At 30.8% G+C, this 23,333-nt stretch overlaps 1 protein-coding gene across 1 annotated transcript in view; it reads right to left on the reverse strand.

Annotated features, from left to right (window-relative positions):
- The window catches only part of LOC129234143 (DNA (cytosine-5)-methyltransferase PliMCI-like), an 88,696-nt gene that overhangs the window by 64,414 nt on the left and 949 nt on the right, over window positions 1–23,333 (reverse strand). Inside the window, exons 2-5 of the mRNA XM_054868041.1 lie at window positions 18,106–18,202; window positions 17,794–18,025; window positions 6,118–6,210; window positions 4,548–4,881 (exon numbers count right to left, since the gene is read on the reverse strand). Coding sequence (XP_054724016.1) covers window positions 4,548–4,881; window positions 6,118–6,210; window positions 17,794–18,025; window positions 18,106–18,202 — 756 coding nt within the window. The remainder of the gene's footprint in view (window positions 1–4,547; window positions 4,882–6,117; window positions 6,211–17,793; window positions 18,026–18,105; window positions 18,203–23,333) is intronic.

The raw sequence follows: 23,333 nt of genomic DNA on the forward strand, positions 1-23,333 counted from the left end.
AGATGAAATGCTCAGCGTGCTTTGCTGGTAAAATTGAAAATATTTCGCAATTGACAGAAATTATGAAAAAAGAAGGTTACGTATGCGTGGGCTTAACTAAACCAATTTCTAAAGTGAAGGGCGTAATTTCACCCGAATATTGGACAAAGCGCTAGGAACTATTTCCTTCGCTTGGCCTCAGCTTATTTCTTATTTCTCCCTTGTCAACTAAGCTTGCAGTTGAGTATACCAATACAACGAAATATCCACATCAACAAAATGAATACTTAGACCTGTTTGTACATTACAATGAACAAACATTGCTGTCTTTTGAAGTTTATTGTAACAGGACTTGTAACATTGAATTGGCAAATGATTTAAAAAAAAAAAAAAAAATCTGAACATTTTAGTATGCTTGTGTTATTTTTTTAAGTACCTAATTAAAAGAAAGCAATGGATGAGTTTTTGATTTGTTTTAAAAATAAACTACGTTAACTACTGAAATTTATCACTTAGTGTGACTTGTTTATCAATCACTTAAATGGTTCAATTCTGATTCAATCCTGTTGCAGTCAGACAAGGTGTTTGCATTAAGATATAGAGGAAAAAAAAATATTTGTTTACATTTGAACTGATAATCATTTCTTGCAATGAAAACCAATACATTTTTAATATCTTGAACTGAATTTCTGCCTGAGAAAAAAAAAAAACTTAAACCACTACATTAGTGTATAAACTAAAGTACTGTTTGATTAGGTTGGAACTTTTTTTTGGAATTTTTAATAATTACCACCATTATCAGTTGGAATAATTGAGAGTAGAATCTAGTAGAAAATTAAAAAGTGAGCAGGCAAAATAATAAATAGCTTTTTGTTCTTTTAAATTTATCATTATTGAGCAGTCACAATATGAAGGCTGTAGCTGTTGGAAGTTGCTCTTTTCTTTACAAACACATAACTAATTTAATTAACTGGTGTTAATTAAATTTATTTTTGTCAAATTTGAATAACAAACTGTCAGAAATAAATTTAAATTAATGCTGGCATGGTAGGTGGCTGTCATTTAACGAAATATTCTAAACAGATATTAAATTTTATGTATACAAAAAAAAAAAAACTGATACACTACAAAAACTCAAATGTGTGTATTGTGTTTTTGTAGATTACATGTTAAAAATTTACTGGGTCATTCTAAAAAAAAAAAAAAACATGTTTTTCTAGGTTTTTAGGTCCAGGGTAGTTAGTTTAAAAAATATTTACAGTGATCTCTCGCTTATACGCAACATCTGCTATATGCGTTTTTCACTTATGCGCGTTTTTCTCACGGGCTCGGCTAAAAATTGTGCTCAAGCGGTACGCGTTGACATAGCCTATCGAAAATCTTTTGCATCCTCGTAGACTATAGCACTGATCACGCGACATTTTTTTTAGGTTTTGGGGAATTCGCTTACGTGCTGTACAGTGCATAAAAAATGACAAAACGTACAACTTCAAATTTAGCTTTTTTATTAAATCACAATGTATAAATGGAAGTTATTCATTAGTATTAGTAGTATACTATTAGTTTTACTATAACTGAAGTTAACTTCTTGCACTTAAGCTAATTTTTGGGTTTTTCACTTATACGCGAATTTTACTTGTGCTCGAAAATTTCGTTGTCCCGTTTAGTCGCGTATAAGTGAGAGATCACTGTATTTAAAATTTTTTTTAATAAGATTTTAAAGAATATAACACATTTTAAAAAAATCATCTATATAAATTAATTATGTTTTAATTTTTTTAAATTGCTTTTTCACTGAATGGAGGGATACTTGTATGCATTCATTACATGTCCCAACACATTATCTCCCCCTTTTTTTTCATTTATCTACTGAATAAAAAAACAGATTTTATAGTGCAAATTGAATCATTTGATGTTTTTAAATTAGTTTAAAAGAATTATGTTTTAAAATAAAAATATGTACAGCATTCATGATCTTTCGAATTAGTTTTTCTTGTAGCCTCCGCTCAGAATCTAATTAATATTACACTTAATATGATACATAAATAATATATTTATATAAGAATTTTTTATTAACAGCAGTACTGGCAGCTCATTATTTAGAATCACCAGTAACTATTTTCAACTCTGGGTCTTCATAGTGAAGCTAAAAACTTAGTGTAAAAAAAAAATTTCAACAGTATTGGGCAGTTCTCAAAAGGTGGGAGCAAACACAGACCTCAACTTTGAAGCTTTAACACCAAATAACTTTCATTTTAATTAACTCAAAAACTTTTGAGTTAAACTATAATACTGTAAGAAACAAGAATTGACATAAATTATGGAAAAAAATGCTCTTCAAATACCCTTTAAAAAATATTTTCTTTGCTAAAAGGCACAATTTTTTGGACATTCAAAATATTAACTGAGCAAATGTAGCATTAAAAAATAATAATAATAAAATAAATTGTTTCCATACATTTCAAAAAAAAAAAAAAGGGGTATGAAATCAAACTGGATAGTTTTTTGATAATATTTTCTACAAATTACAAAAGTAAAGACATATTATTTATTTTGTAAACTATTTTAGAAAAAAAGGAAGTTGGAAGTATGTCCAAAAGTTACGATCTGGACAACGCCACTATTTGAGAACTAAATAGGTGATTTATATGTTTTAAAGGTATTTTTTGCTCCTCAAAATTAATTTTTAATTATTTTAAAGTGTTTTCATATGTTTTTATGCAGTATCTTTGAAGCAAAATCATTTTTCTTAAACTTATATGCAGGGTTCGCCGATATATATCATGATATATTGATATTTTTGAAATTATTTTTTTTTTGAAGTACAACATTTGCGATATAAATATTAAATGAATTAATTGTATTAATGTTGTTCTATTATTATTAAAAATAATCAAAAGCAATGCAGTGTATTTATATAACATATTAATTTATCAATATATATTGATGTAAATAATACTATATTCCTTCTTTATTTTTATTCATAAAACATTAGGTAATGTAACAATTTTAATTGGTCAGAAGAAAAAAAAATGTCTAATGGATGTGTACTGACTAATGCATATTTTTTATTTATGAAATATATAAAATTCATAAAAATAGTTAACTAAAGATAAATTAGTAAAGCATCTAATGCTTACATAATCCTGTTAAAATTAATAGAAATATATCAGTTATGCTATATTTCATTTCCAAATAGATTAAATTATCAAATTTTACAAATGATTGTAAATATCATTTAAACTTAAATGCCATTCGAAGTATGTGAATTTTTTTTCAAAATGTATATTTATGAATGTCAATAATGAAAGAAACATTAATTTTAGAATTGATGCATTATAATAGCATAAGAAAATAAACAGTGATTTGATGAAGCACTTAGTATTTAATAACTTAAGTTTGCACTGATTGAAAATATCGGATATATATCAAAATGTCGGATTTTTTTGATATTTTTGAAAATATATTTTTGAACCCTGCCTATTTGTGAGATGTCCAAATTGCATAACGATTTAGACGCCGACAATTCTGTCTATTTATTCATTATTATAAATGACCTTCTGTCTTGTAACCTTAATAAAAAAAGGCTATTATGATGTTAATTTCTTTAATCCAATGGTATTTTGCACAATTAATATGTTATGCATTGAACATTACATAAATAACAGTAGAAACACAAGTTTCCATCGTAACAAACACATTTAAGTAAACAAAAGGGCGGCAGCTCATAACTCTGCAACATTTCAAACTTGATTATCTGTTATTTTGCTGATATTTTGGATAAAATGTTTTCAAATTACGACAGCAAATCAATATCTAAACAGCAATTATTTAATAAATAATTCTTAAATGTTCTAATATTTAGATATTTCTTTCTTTGCACAAAAATCTCCAAGCAACTCCGATTGGCGACAACTCACAGAGTGCGATAAGCAAAGGGTTACCAGCAGGGAATTCGAGTTTTCGCCAACAGCGTCAGTTTTGGCGACTTTATCACCTGCACTGACGAAATGGATGGGGTTTTTTCGGATTCTACGAAACCATAACAAAATTTTATTATTTAAAGACCAGTAAATAAAGTCATTCAAATACTTCATTAATCCTTCCTTTTTCATTGCAGAATTTAAAAATAGATAAAAAAATTTTCATTGGAAAAGTTCAAAAACTGTGAAATTTGCATTATGATGATGTTAAAATCTGTTAGCTACAGATCGGTCATTAAATTTGCTATTTATTAATTTCTATAAATACCTGCTGTCTTTTTGTTTGTAAATGATGCTCTAGGTGTACATACTATGCAATAAAAACAAAATTGATGTAAAATTTCATAATTTAAAAAATTGCTCAGAATTAACATTTTTGTTCCCACCTTTTGAGAACTAACCTATTTTCTTTGAAGTTAATGTTAAAATTCTTTAGCAGTAACCGAAAAAGCTGGAAAATATCTGAAAAGAAATGCTCAAGTTATTTAGTTAGTGTTAATAAAAATAAAGATGAATTTCGATTATGCAAATGATAAAATTCGAAGTTACGAAACAATGTAAAAGATTAAAAATAACGTTACTTACTGAGCTCCAATTTTAATGCCAACTAGACTTATCAAAGTTCTAATGCAAGGTGCTGTTATTAGAATTGTATCAATAGTTTCTGCAGCTGAATCATAACTCTGTATTTGATCAACAACAAATTCTGCATATTGCAATAAGGTTTCTTCTGAGTACGCTCCATGCCCCAATGCTGGTGCTGTTGTCTGAATTTTATTTAGAAGATCCTCATACGATGCCTCGCAATTTTCAATTAATTGTTCAATAACTATTTTACTTAAATAGATTTTTGTCAGTATAGGATTCAGGAATTGTTCATATTCTTCATGGGGCCTCAACAAGACATATTCTGCAAATGCTATGTAAAAAAAAAAAAAAAACCTGAATGTTACTAAAGATCAAAAACAATATATAATATACACAACATCCATATTTATAAATACAATCAATTTGCGATAACTCGAATCTAAAGGGACCAATGAAAAACTTCGACTTACCGCTTGTTCTGATTTTTGACATTTTAATATTAAAAACCATCGAAGTTTTTAATTAATCTGCACATATAACAGACAAAATTACAAAACTTAAAAAGTTTTTAAGCAGAATAAGCACAGTTCCTCCGTGAAGAGTTCTGAAGACGAAGTGTGTCTGGTCTTGAACTTCTACAGCTATCCAGCACTGCAGTGGAAATTTTCTATGTTCAGTAATATAGCGAAATCCGTTGCATTCTGACACAGCAAAGACCAACTTATAAGAATGGTATGGTCTTGATTTTGATACTGTTGGAACCACTTGAATAGAGCTGATTCTACTTTTGGAAAGGTGCACATCTTCATTTGTTTCAAATTTGGATTCATGGATTGGTACCGTTTTTGAAGTTTCTCTTTTTCTTTTAAAGTGGAGATATTCCATATTTTAATGCAATATCTCTTTTTGATTGTCGGATTCCTTTCAATGTCACAAGTAAGATTTACTTTACTATCTAAATTCAAGATTTTTAGCTTCCGCTTAGACATCTTTAATAGTCAAGAAAATTCTATCTCTCTCTTGGCACTTATCAGCAAATGATCAAACTAAAGAATGAACTTAGGTTTAGGTATCTTAACTTAAGTCTTTGAATAAAGGTACAAACATTTGACTTGAGAACTGGACAGTTTAAAAGCAGATTTGTCGTCCAGCAACATGTATAAGTGTAAACAGCACAGTACACAACAAAAGAAAACAAGCTATACTCATTTCCACGCGTGTTACTCTTTTATCTCACATTGGCTCAATGGGTGTGCTCCTTGCTCCTCCGATTTAAACCAAAAAAAGCTGGCCGGCTTTTTTTGGTCTGGCTAAAATGGAACAGCCCTGTATTTAGAACATGTTTACCATCAGATACTATTATATTTACGTTGTGTGCTATTTTTTACTATGTTACAAATAAGGTAAAATGTACAGAATTCAGTCAGAAATGACAAAAATATAATTAGGACCTTTGAAACAATTGTGAAAATATAGATTTTGAGCCACAACATTTTCCAATTAATACGGAAAAAGAAAAAATCTTTTAACAGTACTTTAAAAGATGTAACAGCAACATTAAGCTTACCTGTTCCAAAACCAATTAATGCTTTTTCACCACCATCAAATCCAGATACCCACCATTCAACTATTGGACCTAAATTAGCTCCAGGTATTCCATCTAAAGAAAGAAAAAAGTTTAGCACTTTTTTGCCATTGCATTTTGCTTTTGTTGCCCAAGAGCAGTTTATAATTGGGGCAAACTTAACTGGCAGCATTGTGAAGGCTACGCAGATCTTAATCAGTATTACAATGCTGCCAGGTTAGGTTTGCCCTAACTATAGACCATCACAACTTGATTGTGCTTGGACAAAAAGGCAAAAGATTAATAGTCAAAAATACTGCACACACTACACAGATATATACACACAGTAGAAACTTCAACAGGGTGGCGACAGAAACTGTAAAAAAAAGTTCCCTGACTTTTCCCTGATTAAGCTCACCAAATTTACATAACCAGTGATAATGGTTTCTTTTTTTTGCCCTACTTGAAAACCAGTGTATAATAAATAAAATATAGTGTTTAAAACGGCTTAAGCTGTTAATTAAAAAAATATTTTGAAAAGATGCTCTTTTCTTTTTAGTAAAAATAGTACATTAAATTATCTACAGAGAAAATGTTATAGGAAATATAAATCAAGTAATTTACTTTAAATAACTAGTTAACATTAAAATTCTAAAATTATTAAAACCACTCTAAAAGACATATCTAATCTTGATAAAATTAAAAAGTTCATAAATAATCTTGAACTGAATTTTCAAGCAGCAGAATTGTTGCTGCAAGAATAACAAGTAATAGTGAAAGCATAGAAGTAATGTAGTTTTACTTTCGTAAATAATAGATATATTTATGTAAAACAAATTGAAACCTTTTAACAACCAGTCACATTGAGCTATTCCCTATTCAAGAACTTAGGTTTTAATAAATGAGCATAGCATTTAGCTATTAAAAAATAATAAAAATATTTACTTAAGTACTTAACTCACTTTCAAATGATTTTATTATTTGTCGAAAAAAAATCTTAGATTACTTTAGTAAGAAACAACATTGAAATGCAAAAATAATTATTGATTTCAAATTATATATGTAAATGTTTTTAAAATAAAAGAGTTTTAAAGTCTGAAAAGAAAAAAAAAAGACCCCTTTGTGTAATCTGAGGTGACAGCGGATAATATAATGGCAAAAAAAAGTTGATTTTTATATTAATATTCAATTTTAGCAATTAAATTAAAAACGCCAAGTAATAACTTTTAAGATTTTATCACTATTAATTTAAAAAACAAAAGATTGTTTTCTTGAAATCATGATTACAGTAAACAGTATGTTAATTACTTCAAGACAATGAATAAAGTCAAGGGAACTAAGTCATCAATGACGGCTTCCTCTTTGCCTGTGGGGTATTTATTTTGCTCAGCATGGAACTCGCGGAAGGAAAATTCCAGCTATGTAAAATAAACTTTACAGACAGACGCATTCTTAGGAAGTTCATACTAAGATTCCATACTTGGCCCTTGAGGAAAAAAGATGCACAAATATATGGCAGTGTATAATCACACCTCATTAATTTTACTTTTTAAAAACAAACAATTGGCAGAAAATGCGTAGGGAATTAGGGTACTTAATTTGGCAAAGAAAAAAATATTTTTTTCTCTTCATTTTACCAAATTTCACAGAATTTTTGTTATTTTTTTCAATATTCTCTGATGTTTCCCTGATCTGTCGCCACCTGCTCAACTATCCAAAACTTTTTTCTATGAAAACCCATTTAACCAAAGTCTGTTTACTGACATTTTGCTTTTTTTTTTTTTAATTTATTTTTTGGTAAGCAAACAATATCACTTCAAGTAGTGACAGCACAATGTGCAGTTTGGCCAATACTGAACTTTCTGCTGCTGCACATATTTAGTTTTAGCATGGAACGAACAATAAATGCATGCAGCATGAATACATAAACCTTATGAAGCATATTATGCTTCATAAGGTATAATATTTTTATTTTCATACAATATTTTCAGTATAATGTGTACCTATTTTTTAAATTAACGTTAGCAGTTAAAACATTTTTGGAATGAGAATGAAAAAAAAAAGGAATTTTTTCTGAAAATACAAAAACTTGCATCTGAATTTCAAATAGGATGACAACGCTTACACATGTGGCAGATAGAAAATATTTTATTATGAGACAATAACTAACCTGGAATGAATTTTATAACTTAGAATGTGTAAGTAATGGGCATCTGCCTCACATTTAGGTTTATGAGTTTTTTTAAAAAAATCAGCTTTTAATTATTTTTAGCATGTTTAGAATCATGGATTACTGTAAATAACCTTGATCAATGACTATGAAATCAGTTAAATTTCATTGTTAGATTAATGGCATCTAAAAAAAACAAACAATTTGGCAAATTTGTGTTTTCAAATGATTTAAAGCCACAAATGTTGGAAGTATGTGTTTTTAGTAACTATACTTTTAGTAAAATTGTATTTCATGAGAAAATATCAAAATAGAGTTTATAAAAGTAATATTTTACATTAAAAATGTATTGAATGTACACACTCAAATACATACATTTAAAAACCCATAGCAAAACTTATTCATACAGCTGATTCTAATCAAGTTATATAGAAATTGCAATTATTCATTAGAAACTTCAATTAGTATGCATGAGTTTAAATATTTTTAAAAATAATTGTAACCAAATTTTCTTACATACTTATGCGGCACATGTAAACTGACAAAGAAATTGCTTTACCTCAAAAACATGAAGCAATGAACAAGAAAAAAACAGAGGACAGCAATCGATCATCAACATACTGCATTTAATTGGCTACTATTAAGCATTTACTTAAAAGCATCATCCACATCAATAAAGATTTTTCCTTGCACATATGATTTAAAGAATTTTAAATTCTGAAACCAATTGAGACATGATAAAGTATCATTTAAAAACACTCAACTAAAGCATTAAATAAGAGTTGCACTGCAACCTTATATTTAAGAAATTAACTAGTAAATTCTGCTTCACATTGTTCTATAGTGGTTGGATTACTGACCAATATTTTGAAACACTCAACCTTTATCTAATATCTTATGACCATATAATCGTAATAAATATTTTCCAATTGGTTTTAAAATTAAGCTTGTTGAAAATATTTAGTGTGACTAATTTTTTTAAAGTGTGAAACTTATCAACAATTAAAAGTCCCATTTGTACAAGATTATATACTAGGGCTGGGCGATATACCGTAATATATCGATATATATTTATTAACCACGGTAACGATATTCAGATTTTAATCTGTCTGATATATCATCGAACCGGATTTACCTAATAACTAATTAAAATAATGACTTTTTGTGCTTAATGGGTGAATCATACCTGCCAACTCTTTCAGATTTCCCAGACATTTTATACGGATTTTCATGTCTTTTTCCGTACTGATTACGAGCAAAATTTGAGTATTTTCGTGCTTTGCAGAACAAAAATATTGTATCTCACCAGTTTTGGCGCAACAAGCGTTTTCTAGAATGCAGCACCCGGCCGAAATGAAACCTTGAAACCAGGGTTGCCCTAAGAGAATTCACTTGTTGCATTCAGAAATTCAGATAGAATCTAAGAGACAGAATTCATTCGATTGAATGAATAATTCCGCACATCTGAGAACTTCAGACATTGTAGGTTAGTTAGGGAGATCGAGAAGTGAAGCCGTTTGCATGCCTTTCGATTTCGACGATCGCGAGTTTGTTTTCAAAGAAATAACGATTGCGTTTTCTTTCGAAATGGCATCGGAACATTCGGAGTTATATCTTTTTCATTCAAGATCCGATAGTTTATTTTATATGACTTATCAAATACAGGTTGCAGAATTTAGGTAGCATATATTAAGATTTCCGTTTTTTTTTTGGGAAACATCGATTTTCGTAGAAAACCCAAAATGAACTTGCATTTCTGAACCTGTATGGTTTTTGCAAATTATGTAAAGGAAAAAAAAAAAAATGTACAGATGATTTAAATATGGATGTTCCCCCCTCCTAAAAAATCAATTCACTGATCTATTTCATAAAGACATTTTTCAAACACCATTTGTAAAAACACCAACAATTTGGCCTGTGCTGTGACCCCCCTCACCACATGAACGGGGGAAGGGTTGCTGTAATGAATATTATTAGAAAAAATGACTGGAATATTACTTATCAAGATGTCCAAGGGCTTTTATCAATTGCAGATCTTGACATGCATAAATATAGGTCTAAGTTCCGCCCCCTTCTGCCCCCAAAAAAAGACCTCCACAATTTTAGCAACCCCCACTGGAAACAAACACAACCTCTCATAAAAGATTAAAATCCCTTTAAAATAACTTCATTAAAAATATCAACGGTAAAGTCTGCCTCATGATCCTCCCCCCCCTACACAAGGGCATCCCTAATTTAACCCCAAATAAGAATAAATTGCTGAAATAATTACTGATCAAGATTTCTGACAACTTTTACAGCTAGGGATGCCAATTCTTCCCAAGTGCGCCGCCCCCCTCTTTTTTACCAAGCCCCCTCCAAAAAAACGGGATCCTCTGTTAAAGACAATAAAATCCCTTTGAAGTAACATGTCTGATAATTTCAGTTTTATAGTTTGCCTCATCCCCCCCTCCCCATGGGCATATCCCTGCTTTAGCAATTTTCATTTGGATAAACTTCTTAAATATTTACCTTTCAAAATGATCGACTGCTTTCTCTATTGCAGAATTAAATCTACAAATAATATAGTAAGGGAAGCCCATCCTCCCAAGTGCGATGGCACCCCTCAATTTTACCAAATGTCTCCCCCCCCCAAAAAAACGCTCCCCTATTGAAGATTCTAAAATCCTTTATAAAATGGTATAGTCAGCGTATGCCCCCCCTTCAAATGAGCATCCCAGCTTTAGCTATTGTTAGAATAAATTGCTGGAACATTTAGTTTTCAATCCGTAATTCAATAATTTTCAATCCGTAATTTTAATCCGTAGGCTTTTATCTATTGCAGATATTAATGTATAGATAATAATGCTAGGGCTGCCAATCCCCAATAAGTGCAATGTCTAATACTATAGCTATGATCTAATACTATAGCTACAGTAGGATTCTCATGTGTTTGTGTCAGGAGGGGGGGGGGGGGATCATGAGTCACCATTTCAGGTCATCTTTGGAGACGTTTAGACATAAGGTTTTAGGACTCTTCCTCCGAAACTTTTCAAAGTTGAAATCTTAAAGGCACAATTTCAGACTATTTTTGGTAGTAACCTTAGTGAAAGGGTGTTGGTACGGGGACCCTCCTCCAGAAATGTTTTGAAATTGATGTCTAAATGCATTTTTAGGACATCTATTTCCATTGTTACTAAAACCGAACAACTATAACTTATTTTAAATTTCTTGCAGGAGACGAGAGTTAACGAAAGATACATTTTGAATACCCTTCTTTTCAAACTGACTTTTTCTGAAAATAACTTCGCTTCCCCAAGACATCTTCTTTTCTTGAGTAAAGGGTACGGATCCCCTGACCCCTTCTGAACACCATTGCCAATTGCCATCTCATGCAGGGTTCCCAAATTTTAACGATTCGCAGCATTCTTTGAAGAATTAGAATTTTCTCACAGCATCCAAATCTAGTTTTATATACATATTATTGTCACTATGGGCACTTCGCGGCACCCCTCGCAACTTCCTGCAGCACCTAGTTCAGAAATCTCTCATCTAACGTGTTGTAAGTATCATTATCACTATATATTTATTTATTTATTATTATTATTTTTGCAGCTAAAAGTTTGGAAATTATTTGTGAGCAACTAAAATCAAAAATAGATACTTTCATTTTTGGATTTCCCCCCCAGATTTTGGAGAGAGCCCGGGCCTCCTCAGCCCCTTCCTTATATAAGCCCTTGATTTCAACTTCAATTTTGTTTATGCGTAGAACTTACACAAAAAACACTATGTCTGCACATGCATAGAAACTGTCTGGTGACAACAGGGATATTGGAAGTTTCAGTTTCAATTTTGTTCCGTCAGGGCTGCCAGTGATAACAATTTAAAATTGGTATACGTACTTGAATGGTTACGTACTTGAATAAGTACTTTTCCCTCTTAATTCGGGACTTATAAGTTGTATTTGTTCAGCTTATGCGGTCCGAAAGGGATGAGTTGCACTCCCGCTAGTGAGATATATATACAACAGAAGTAGTCTCATTAGGTTTTTTTTTGTTTTTCATTTTTTTTTTAAATACAAATATTTCTTTTCAGCATTTTTTGCAAACCTTTTATTCAGCTTAATATCAATGGTGTATGTTTAATTAGAATTATGAATCGTGTTGATACCTCAATTGGGTAATTCAGGGCTCCCAACACATTTTAGCCATAGAAAAGGGTAAAAGAGGACCACTTTGAATCAAAAAGGGGACCAAAGAGGACCAGTTAGGATTAAAAAGAGGACCTTGGGAGGACCATTCATAGTTAAACCCAGGGTAGCACCAAACGGCAAATTAGCTGTCTGGCAATAAATACGTGAAGATAATTCGTTAATTAACCAAAATAATGATTTTTAATGATAAATCCTTATCACCTTCTGTACATCTGAACTTCTTATCCATTAAATTATATTATTCACACAAACATTTGGATGGGGGCGGGGGGGGGGGGGGGGTGACAAGCAAGCATGTGACTGACCATCTTACAGAGTAACTTTAATTGTAAAATAAATTTTCTATTACTTAACAGGTAAAAACTGGCTAGTTAAAAATAATCACCCAAGTGACCGATCAATCAGTGCATACCTAATAAAGACCTTTTAGATACAGTTATTACAGTAAACACCTTAGTACATAGTAGTTTACAAAATTTTTCACATAACCAGTTTAAAGAGAATTCATTTTGATATAAGGTACCACAAGACAAGAAGATATAGTTTGGAGGCCAGGAGGTCCCCCTCCCCCTCCACAGCCCTTGGTTTTTACACATATGTCCAGCCAAAATATGGTAAGTTTATATACATATGAGAGTTTATGACCAAACACCAAAGCAGGAGGTAATTTCTGGCTACGCTACTAACTGACTAAGTTCAAAAATACTAGAGGTTTGCAAATCATTTATTAGTATGCTAAGTATCCAAATCATTTCTTCATATGTATGTATTATTTGTTCGGGCACCAAAAAAAATATTGTAACTGTCTTCAAGTACATATAGAAATTAGTGAGAAAGAAAATTTTATTAAAGTCACCATACCCAAAAATATACAAATGCTGCTTAAGCGATAAATACACTGAATGTAAATTTGAGCCTGCTTTTACTGGATAACTTAATGTAATAAATAAATGTGTAAGTTTAGATTCATAGAGCTATATTTTCAAATTGAAAATACTCATTATGAGTACTTAAAAAAATAAGGATACAAAGTTTTTTAGTTTTTAATAATAAAATTAAATAAAAAAATTTGAGGTAGCACATGTCAAAACAGCTTCCAATTTTAAAAAATATTAAAATAATAACAAGATGCAAAAGGATTGAAATCTTGCACAAGAGAATCAAATTTTTCGCGAAGTATGTTCACTGTTGACATAATTTCCAAAAAAAAAAAAAAAAAAAAGAGAATATTCTCTAAAACTAAACATGACTAAAATTGAACAAAAAATATGCTAGTCTAGGATAGCATATGTGATAATAACATTCGATTGCGCAAAGTATCAAAATATGTACAAGATGCAAAAAGATTGAAATCTCAAAGACAAGAAGCAATTCCTCGCGAAGTTCGAGTAAGTGTAATGCTGCAATGGTTCCAAAAATAAGAAAGTTTATTATCTATTAAAATTAAACAAAAAATAAGCTATTCTATGATGGCGTATGCCAAAATAACTCCCGATTGCCAAAAATATCAAAATATTAACAAGATGCAAAAAGATTGAAATCTCAAACACGACAAGCAATTTTCCGCGAAGTGCGAGTAAGTTCAATGTTGCCATGGTTTTGAAAAAAAAGTAGTCTCTTATCTATTAAAATTAAACAAAAAATAAGCTAATCTATGGTGGAGTGTGTCAAAATAACTTCTGATTGACAAAAATATCAAATTATTTACAAGATGCAAAAAGATTGAAATCTCAAACACGACAAGCACTTTTCGCGAAGTGCGAGAAAGTTCAATGTTGCTATGGTACTAGTGATGTGGATCGGGTAAATACCCAGCGGGTAGGTAAATATTTTTTGGGTATTTACCCAAGGGCTGGGTAAATACCCAAAAACTGGGTATTTTACAAAAAAGTGAGCGAGAAATTTTTTTAAAAAATCTAAATATGAAATAATTGGTAAAACTGATACATACATATGTATTACACAGTTTATAATATTTTTTATTGAAACACTTAATGAAATTATGAAAGAAACATATCATGAACCAAAGAATCTTTCTTCTCAATTCCATAATTGGAGAAGATGTTAACTTTTTTTTTTGTAACCAGTTAAGCTTTTTACTTTTTGTAGAATGGCTTTTTATATGTGAATATTATATTAGCTTGCTGAGTTGTTTCACACAATAATACTTTAAATATGCGATCAAAATACAAATTTTAGAGAAAAATTTATTGTTTTGTATATATGGTTGGTTATACAAGGTGTTTCGTTTTAACCTGCAAGACCTTTATTTTTGCAACCGTTAGTCCTAGATGCATACTTTCAATTGCAAAAATATTCAAAATCAGATGCAGAGTAAAGGTATTGAAAGTTTGAAACAAAAATAAAAATGAGTCAAAAACTACAAAATTTAACTTTTTCTACGACCCTAGGTCCCTTAACTTATATTTAGAGAAATGATCTGCATTTAAAACTTACTGACACAAAAAAACTTGATATTTGTGCAATCAAAACTCAAGGAGATATTCCATTTAAAAGTTTTAAGGGACCCTACAGAAGATGAGATTAGAACTTATTACCCTTTTAGAAAAATGATAGGTTGGCAAAGTAAAAAACACAAGGTATTTACATTTTTCATTTCTATTCAAAAATTCATGCAAATTTTATGCCGTGATACGCAAAACAAGCTGCAAAACCTTGAACAGTTTGAAAAATCACACTCTGCACACATATAATTTTATATTTTATATAAACAGTCATTAACTGCTATATTTCCCCCCAAAAGATGTTACTGAGAGCGAGTGTAAAGTGGTGTAAGTCACAAAACACTGCGTTTCATATCTCAGTGAATATTTGTCGTACTCATGTCAAACTTTTTTTGTAATTGTTTTTCAATGGAGATTATTTCCCTAAATATAAGTCAGAGGACCTGGGGCTGGTGTAAAAAGTTAAAATTTGTATTTTTTTACTCATTTTTATTTTTACTTCAAATTTTCAATGTCTTAAGTCTGTATCTGATTTTGAACATTTTTGCTATTGGAAGTATGCATCTAGGACTAACGGTTTCAAAAATAGAGGTCTTGAAAGTTAAAACAAAACACCCTGTATATATACAAAGTGGAATACAAACAGAAAAGTATTATAGTTGGATATAAATTTTTGAAATAAATACCCGGGTAAATACCCATTTTGGGTATTTACCCGGGTATATACCCTGGGTATTTACCCCTAAAAATAAATACCCAGGTATTTTACATCACTATATGGTACCAAAAATATAAAAATTGTCTATTAAAATTAACCAAAAAATAAGCTAATCTAAGGAGGTGTTATGTCAAAATAACTTCCGATTGCCAAAAATATCATAACATTAACAAAATGCAAAAAAATCGCGAAGTGCGAGTAAGTTCAATGTTGCCATGGTTTCGAAAAAAAGTAGTCTCTTATCTATCAAAATTAAACAAAAAATAAGCTAATCTATGGTGAAGTGTGTCAAAATAACTTCTGATTGCCAAAAATATCAAAATATTTACAAGATGCAAAGCGATAGATATCTCAAAACCCAGCAAGCAATTTTCGGCGAAGTCCAAGAAAGTTTGATGTTATCATGGTTCCGAAAAAAAAAGTTTATTATCTATTGTAATTAAACATAAAATAAGCTAATCTAAGTTAATGAATGTTAAAGTAACTTCTGATTGTCAAAAACATCAAAATATTAACAAGATGCAAAAAGATTGAACTCGCAAACACAGGAAGTAATATTTCGCGATGCTACATATTGAACACAAGTTCAGAAAATTGCACTGATAAAACATTCTTGATTTTTTTCAAGTGCTTACGAACCCGTGAAAAATATCAGTAGCAAAATGCTTTGATTTCACGTCATAACTCTTCCCCCAAACTTCTCCATTTGCTAGATTTCCATGTTACAGCGGTGGGAGGAGGAGTAATGACGTCAATCTGAAGCGAAAAGCGAAATAATACCAGAAAGTCAAGTTCAATAGAAAAACGGCGCCGTGGCGGCGTGTTCGAGCTTAACATAAGTCAGCACACAGTATCTTTTAATGTAATGAAAATTTTTAAAATCTGATTTCTTAGTAAAAACAATACGAAAGCGGACTAAATGGACCAAAATGTTAAAAAGCGGTCTAAAGCGGACTTTACCCTAAAAAACGGACTTTGGCGGGAAAAGCGGACCATTTGGGAGCCCTGGTAATTTTTAGTTGTTGCATTAAGATGCTTTTTAAACCAACACGCATTCATTGTTCAGGGCTCACAAGAGGCCATATCAGCCTTGTCAGAAACTAGGGGCACAGTCCTTAGAAGGGCCCCACTTTTGAAAGCTTTATAGGGGGATGGGATCCGGAGACCAAACTGACATTGGGCCCACCTTGACCTTCGGCGGCTCTGTTAATTTTTCCTTTTAGTATAATTAAAAATTAAATTACTGATTGAAGAATGCAGATAATTTTTTGAAATTTCAAACACTCACCCATTACATAGAACTATCAAAGATTATGAGTTAGTATTTCAATTTCTTCGTAATTATGTCCCGTATTTCCGTTTCAAACGATAAACTGGACGGATAGAAATCTAAATATCGTTAACGCGGTAATAGATATATATTGATATACTACGATATATTGGTATATCACCCAGTCTTAATAGAGATTAAAATCCTTATAAAACAAACTTCTCAAAAAATGTCGATGGCATTGTCTGCCTCAGTCATGTTAACAAACAGATGATATAGCTAGAATTGCCCCCCCCCCCCAAGTGGGATGGCACCCTCAAATTTATTGCAAAACGCAACCTTCTATTGAAGAGACTGAACACCTTTTAAAATAACTTCTCTGATAATTTTAATGATGCACTCAGCATCATGAGTCCCCCTCCCAAATGGGCATGCCTCTTTTAGCTATTATCATTTGAATAAACCGATGGAATATTAACTTATCAAGATGTCTGATGGCGTTTCTCTGTTGCAGATCTTAATGTGCAGATGATGTAGCTAGTGGTTCCCCCTCTCCACCAATTGCGATAGTATTGCTCAATTTTCCCAAGCCCCCTTTTTCCCTCCCAAGAACTACGACCCACTAATAAAAAGACTTAAATTCTTCTAAAGTAATTTCTTCAAAAGTTTTTGCGGTATAATCTGCTTCATAACCCACTTCCCCCATCGATATATTGAAAATATCAATATTTAGAGAGCAATATATCGCAGTATTAAAATTCTGATATCAGTGATTGTAGGGCATAGGTAACTGAAATCAGCATTCACAGGCATTAGTACAAGATAATTTACAGGAAAAAGTTTAAATAAGACTGAATTACATACTTTGTTCACTCGGATCATCATCATAAATTGGTTTAATGAAACCAGCAAAGAACAGCTCAATATTCTTTTCAATAAGACCAGTATCAAATCTGACCAGGTGCATATGTTTGTCGTAGACAGCAAAGCTTGTGATTGTGTACTGTGGCCTTTCTGATATATCACAGTCATCATAATTACCTTCTTCATGCACTGATAGCCTGCTATCAGTTAAAATTACAGATTCATCAGCTGCCTGGAAAAAGAAACAAAGAGAGAATAAAGTTATTGAAAAGCAAATAATAAGTACATGAAAGCTAAAGAAACCAAACTCACCTCAACACCTGAAAGCCCATTGAAAAGAACTAAGTCCTTTGTAGGCAATTTACATTCAAGACATTTTTCAGATTTTTTCTTCTCACTTTCTAGTACACTAAAATAAAATAAAAATATTTTTAAAGCAAAATTACTGGGTAGATGTAATTACAATCATTGTAGGGTTTTTTGATTTTTCAATTAAGTAAAGATTCATGTATTCCCTCCCCCTCCCCTGGCATTTTTAATGCTGAAGGGGGATATTGCCCTCTCCAAAGAGTTTTGATTTTAAAGCACAGGGTTGGTATAAAAACAGATTTTTTTGAAAAAAAAAAGTTGTTATGGATTAAACCAAAGGTTTTTTTTGGTTTAAACTGGGTATATTTGGTTTTTATTATTTTTTGCAAAAGAAAAACAATTTTATTTTAGGAAAATTATGAAGATTTTATGAATTAATTATTAAGGAATGTTATATATTCATATTTGTACCTCATTTCTTCATAATTGATTGAATAATTAAGAGTAAAATCTTGTCATTTCATTTTGTCATACTTATAGATTTCTATAAGAGATTATTTGTTAGAAAGTCTTTAACTGTTAAACAATAACAATATGTAAATGAATCTTGGTATAAATAAGCAAAGAAATAATTCACTGGGATAGTTCAGACATTAATTACAAATAACCAATAATAAATTATTGCAAATTAATTTCCTCGTAATCATAGCTATCTGCTATAAATAAAAAAGTACCTGGACGATCGAGCCTCGCTCGGCTTGAAAAAATTTTTTTTTGTCAGCTCGTGTTTTTCTAAGGTTTAATACTTTTCCAAATATGCTTGAAAAGCTTCACATTAACGAAATATTAAGCACTCGACCTTCTTATAACACTAAAGTACCAAACAAAGAAGATTCTGAATCTTATATATTTAAACGAGCAATTCTTGTGGGTATGTATATATTTCGTATCTCGAAAATGGCTCTAATGATTTGGATGAAATTTTGGATTTAATTGTAAATTAACATTCTAAGTTGATCTACATCAGTGTTTTTTCTGTAAAAACCCTTTTTTTTTTTAAAAAAAAAGGTTTTTAATACAAAGTTTAATTGAGTTAAGCCTTGCAGTAAACTGTGAATTGATGCATCAGGAATGCTAATTTCAAACACACTTGGCTGAAAACAAATTCAAAAGCATTATGTAAGTTGATGTAAGGCTTTTTTCTTTTTTAAGTGAAACTATTGCTTGACCGTCCTACTTTATTTTATTTATTTATTTTCTTTCTATACTTCGAATAGTTTAACATGTTTTTTAAATCACGCATCTAAATTTTATTTTGAAGAAACGTATGTCTTGAGACTGTTTATGTTTTGTTAAAATAGTTGTTATCATTTGTTGGAATGGTTTGTGGATCATCAGTTTGGATGGATATCATGCTGTATGTAGCATTTTCTGGCATAAAATGACCAACTACACTCATAGTATGAAATAAGGCATCATAGTATGAAAGGAAGTATTCCGTTAAAAACTGATTTCACCACAGCAAAACTGGTTCCAAGGTCAAAATATTTTAATTACTGACAAGAAAATTGTATTGTGTAAACAAATGTGACAGATAGTTTAAAGCAAAATGTTGATTTAATTACATTCAGAATCTTCTTTGTTTGGTACTTTAGTGTTAAGAAGGTCGAGTGCTTAATATTTCGTTAACGTGAAGCTTTTCAAGCATATTTGGAAAAGTATTGAACCTTAGAAAAACACGAGCTGACAAAAAATAATTCTTTTAAAGCCGAGCGAGGCTCGGTCGTCCAGGTACTGTAATTAAATCAAAATTTTGCTTTAAACTATCTGTCACATTTGTTTCTACAATACAATTTTCTTATCAGTAATTAAAATATTTTGACCTTGGAGCCAGTTTTGCTGTGGTGAAATCGGTTTTTAACGGAATACTTCCTTTCATACTATGATGTGTTTCACGATTTTATCCCAATCGAGATTTTTTTTTTTTGAATAAGTACTTTTAGTGTAGTTGGCCACTTTACGCCAGAAAATGCTACATACAGCATGATATCCATCCAAACTGATGATCCACAAACCATTCCAACAAATGATAACAACTATCTTAACAAAACATAAACAGTCTCAAGACATACGCTTCTTCGAAATAAAATTTAGATGCGTGATTTAACCCATTCCATAATCAGCCCGAAACCCCTTAACGCGCATGCCGCAGATAACGAACGGAGTTGCTTTTTGCTACGTTGTAATAGCGTTTTTCTCCCCATTTTGCTCTCGGGATTTTGATGTTGTTTTTGCTGTTCAGCTTGCATTTGAAAATCGCTTCGCTTTATTAGTTTTTTGGCATTGAATTAAATAGTGCAATAAAATACAAGGTTGTTAATATATGCTGAAATATTCATTAAATTTACACAGTACATAACGGGAAAATAATAAACAATAGAGGATAGGACGAAAAGCAATTATTTTTATAACACTAATTATTTTATTGATTTATTTTTCTTTTTGCTTTTATCTCAGTATATCATTCTTTTTTTTTTATACACTTAAGAAATCAAAACTGTTAAATGTAAGATGATCTACCTTTCAAAAGGGCTCAACAAAACATTCTTCAAACAATTGACTGATCGATCCAACCTGCGAGCAAGGTAAGGGGTTTGAATGGACAAAAACGCTTTAACTGTGGGAATGATTTTCTAAGCGGATAAAAAGTATTCTTCGGTGCCTTTTGATACATTGTGACCCTTCAAAACAACCAATAAACACAGAGACATCTCTTTGCTTTTCGGTTCTTTTATCGTAATTGCAATGACTTTTAAATCCCTTCTGAGTGTCCAGACATCAGTTGCTCAAGCATGGGAAGTATTTTAAAGATAAATGATTACAAAAGATCAAAACTTGCGGCTAATCCCCTATTTCCCTGAAGGATACTTTTGTGCATGCAACTAAAAGCCCCCAGCTGAGAGAGGAATAACAGAGACTGCCTGGGCGGATTCCCTAAGGAGATGTCCCCCTTGGTGTCTTGCGGTCAACCCTTCCACATTATTTTCTTACAACAAAACAGTTTGAGTCAGAAAGGAATTTCAAAGCAAGCTTTACTGCTTGTATTTAAGAACATGTCTTCAGAAGAAAAAAAAAGAAAATCTTGCTTGAAATCGAGTCGAATTGTTTTTCTTATTTTAAAACATATTTGGATAAATTTTAGTTAGTTTCATAGGATTATTTACTAATTAAGGCAACTTGATTATTGAAAAGAAACCAAATATTTATTTCTATTTTTAAAATCTCATAAATGAAGGTGCAATTAAAACATTGGAGCTATTTTAAAACAATAAATAAAATCTGAAAAAGAAAGGGAGAAAATGAATGTTTCATTTCGTATGAGTAAAGCGAAAAGAACTCAAGATATTATAATTTCATTTGTACTGTAGTATATATTTTATGTTTTGCATGGTCAACTATTACGTATAATCAATGCGGTCATCATAATTTTTGTTTGTAAAATTAAAAATATTCAAAACTGTATCACTAAAAATCCATCAAAGGATGCCGCGAATATAAAAAGTTAAAATTTAAGTTTGAAAATATCACGATTTAAAAATAAATAAATAACAAAAAATAATAATAGTATACAAATAAATAAAAAGCATAGTAAACACATTATAATTAAAAAAAACATACTCTTACAAAATTAAGATGTGTAAGATAATTTAAAAAAAAGTTGTGTAAAATAAATTATAAAATTTGAGGATTTTGAACAATTTAGTGAAGGTTGCTTGTGTAAGAAGGTGGATTTTTGATAACAAGAAAAAAAAAATCTGTTTATTTGCTTTATTCAGGCATAGAAATATTGTTAAATGTGTAAGGAAATATTTCCACACTTGTTCATCAGGAGTTCAAATGCCAGAATGCTAAGAAACAAAGCTTCCACGAAAAGATAAAAATATAATGCCTGATTATTTGCAGCATTATACGTTTCCCACACAGGAGTACTTGAAAGGTTAATATCTTAGTAAAATAAAATTAATTACAACAAGTTTCATGAAATACTATAAGTTACATCCCTTTTGTCTAAGGAAAAGAGCTTGATTACCGCTCCCCTAAAAGCACCAGAACCCAACAGAGAAGCGCAATAACAGGGTTCTGCCCCTGGAAGGATCGCCGACACATATTCGGCCGAGGCAAAAACTGCTAGAAACGCCGTGACGACACAGGTTCGTCGAAGGCAGTTAGGAACCATTTTCTTGCGACGAGCCTGAATCAGCCGGGGCAGTATTAACACAAACTGCGCGGCCGATCTTGTATCGGCCGGGGCAAAGAATGGGTTAAAAAACATGTTAAACTATTTGAAGTGTAGAAAGAAAATAAATAAATAAAATAAAGTAGGACGGTCAAGCAATAGTTTCACTTAAAAAAGAAAAAAGCCTTACATCGACTTACATAATGATTTTGAATTTGTTTTCAGTCAAGTGTGTTTGAAATTAGCCAAAGTGGCCAATATCAGCCAAGCCTGGCAACCCTAAGCAAGCTTAAAACTTTAAAGCGAGAAGAGACAAATTTTCACTGTTATGGTTGCAAATCGTCTGCCTGATGCGTCAACTCACATTTTATTTCAAGGCTTAAATCAATTAGACTTTGTATTAAAAAACCTTTTTTTGTAAAAAATCGTGTTTTTACAGAAAAAACACTGATGTAGATCAACTTAGAATGCTAATTTACAATTAAATCCAAAATTTCATCCAAATCGTTAGAGCTGTTTTCGAGATACGAAATATATACATACCCACAAGAATTGCTCGTTTAAATATATAAGATAAAAGTAAATTAAATTCTTAAACATGAAAAGTATTTTGCAGTATCTACAAATGAATCATAAGTCTGATGTATATTATACAACTTGAAAAATCAAAAGATCAACGCATATTTTGTTTAAAGAATTGAAAAAAAGTTACAAATCATGTAATTTATTTACCTAATGTATTAGTGACAACAATTATAGAAAAGAACAAGTAGGTTTTAAGAAAATCATTTTGATTTCTATTGTAGATATTATTTATCTTGGTTTAATGTATTTAGGAATACAATTTTTACATCAAAGGAAAAAAAATCATTTTAATTAAAAGCCTCAGTATAAACTTAAATGAAAATACTCTTTTAACATATTTTAATACTGAAGACTCATAAAAATGATTTTTTATTGATTCTTCCACCATTCATACATGAGACTTCTTTTA

Source organism: Uloborus diversus, chromosome 1 (genome assembly GCF_026930045.1).
Source record: "Uloborus diversus isolate 005 chromosome 1, Udiv.v.3.1, whole genome shotgun sequence".
NCBI lineage: Eukaryota > Metazoa > Arthropoda > Arachnida > Araneae > Uloboridae > Uloborus > Uloborus diversus.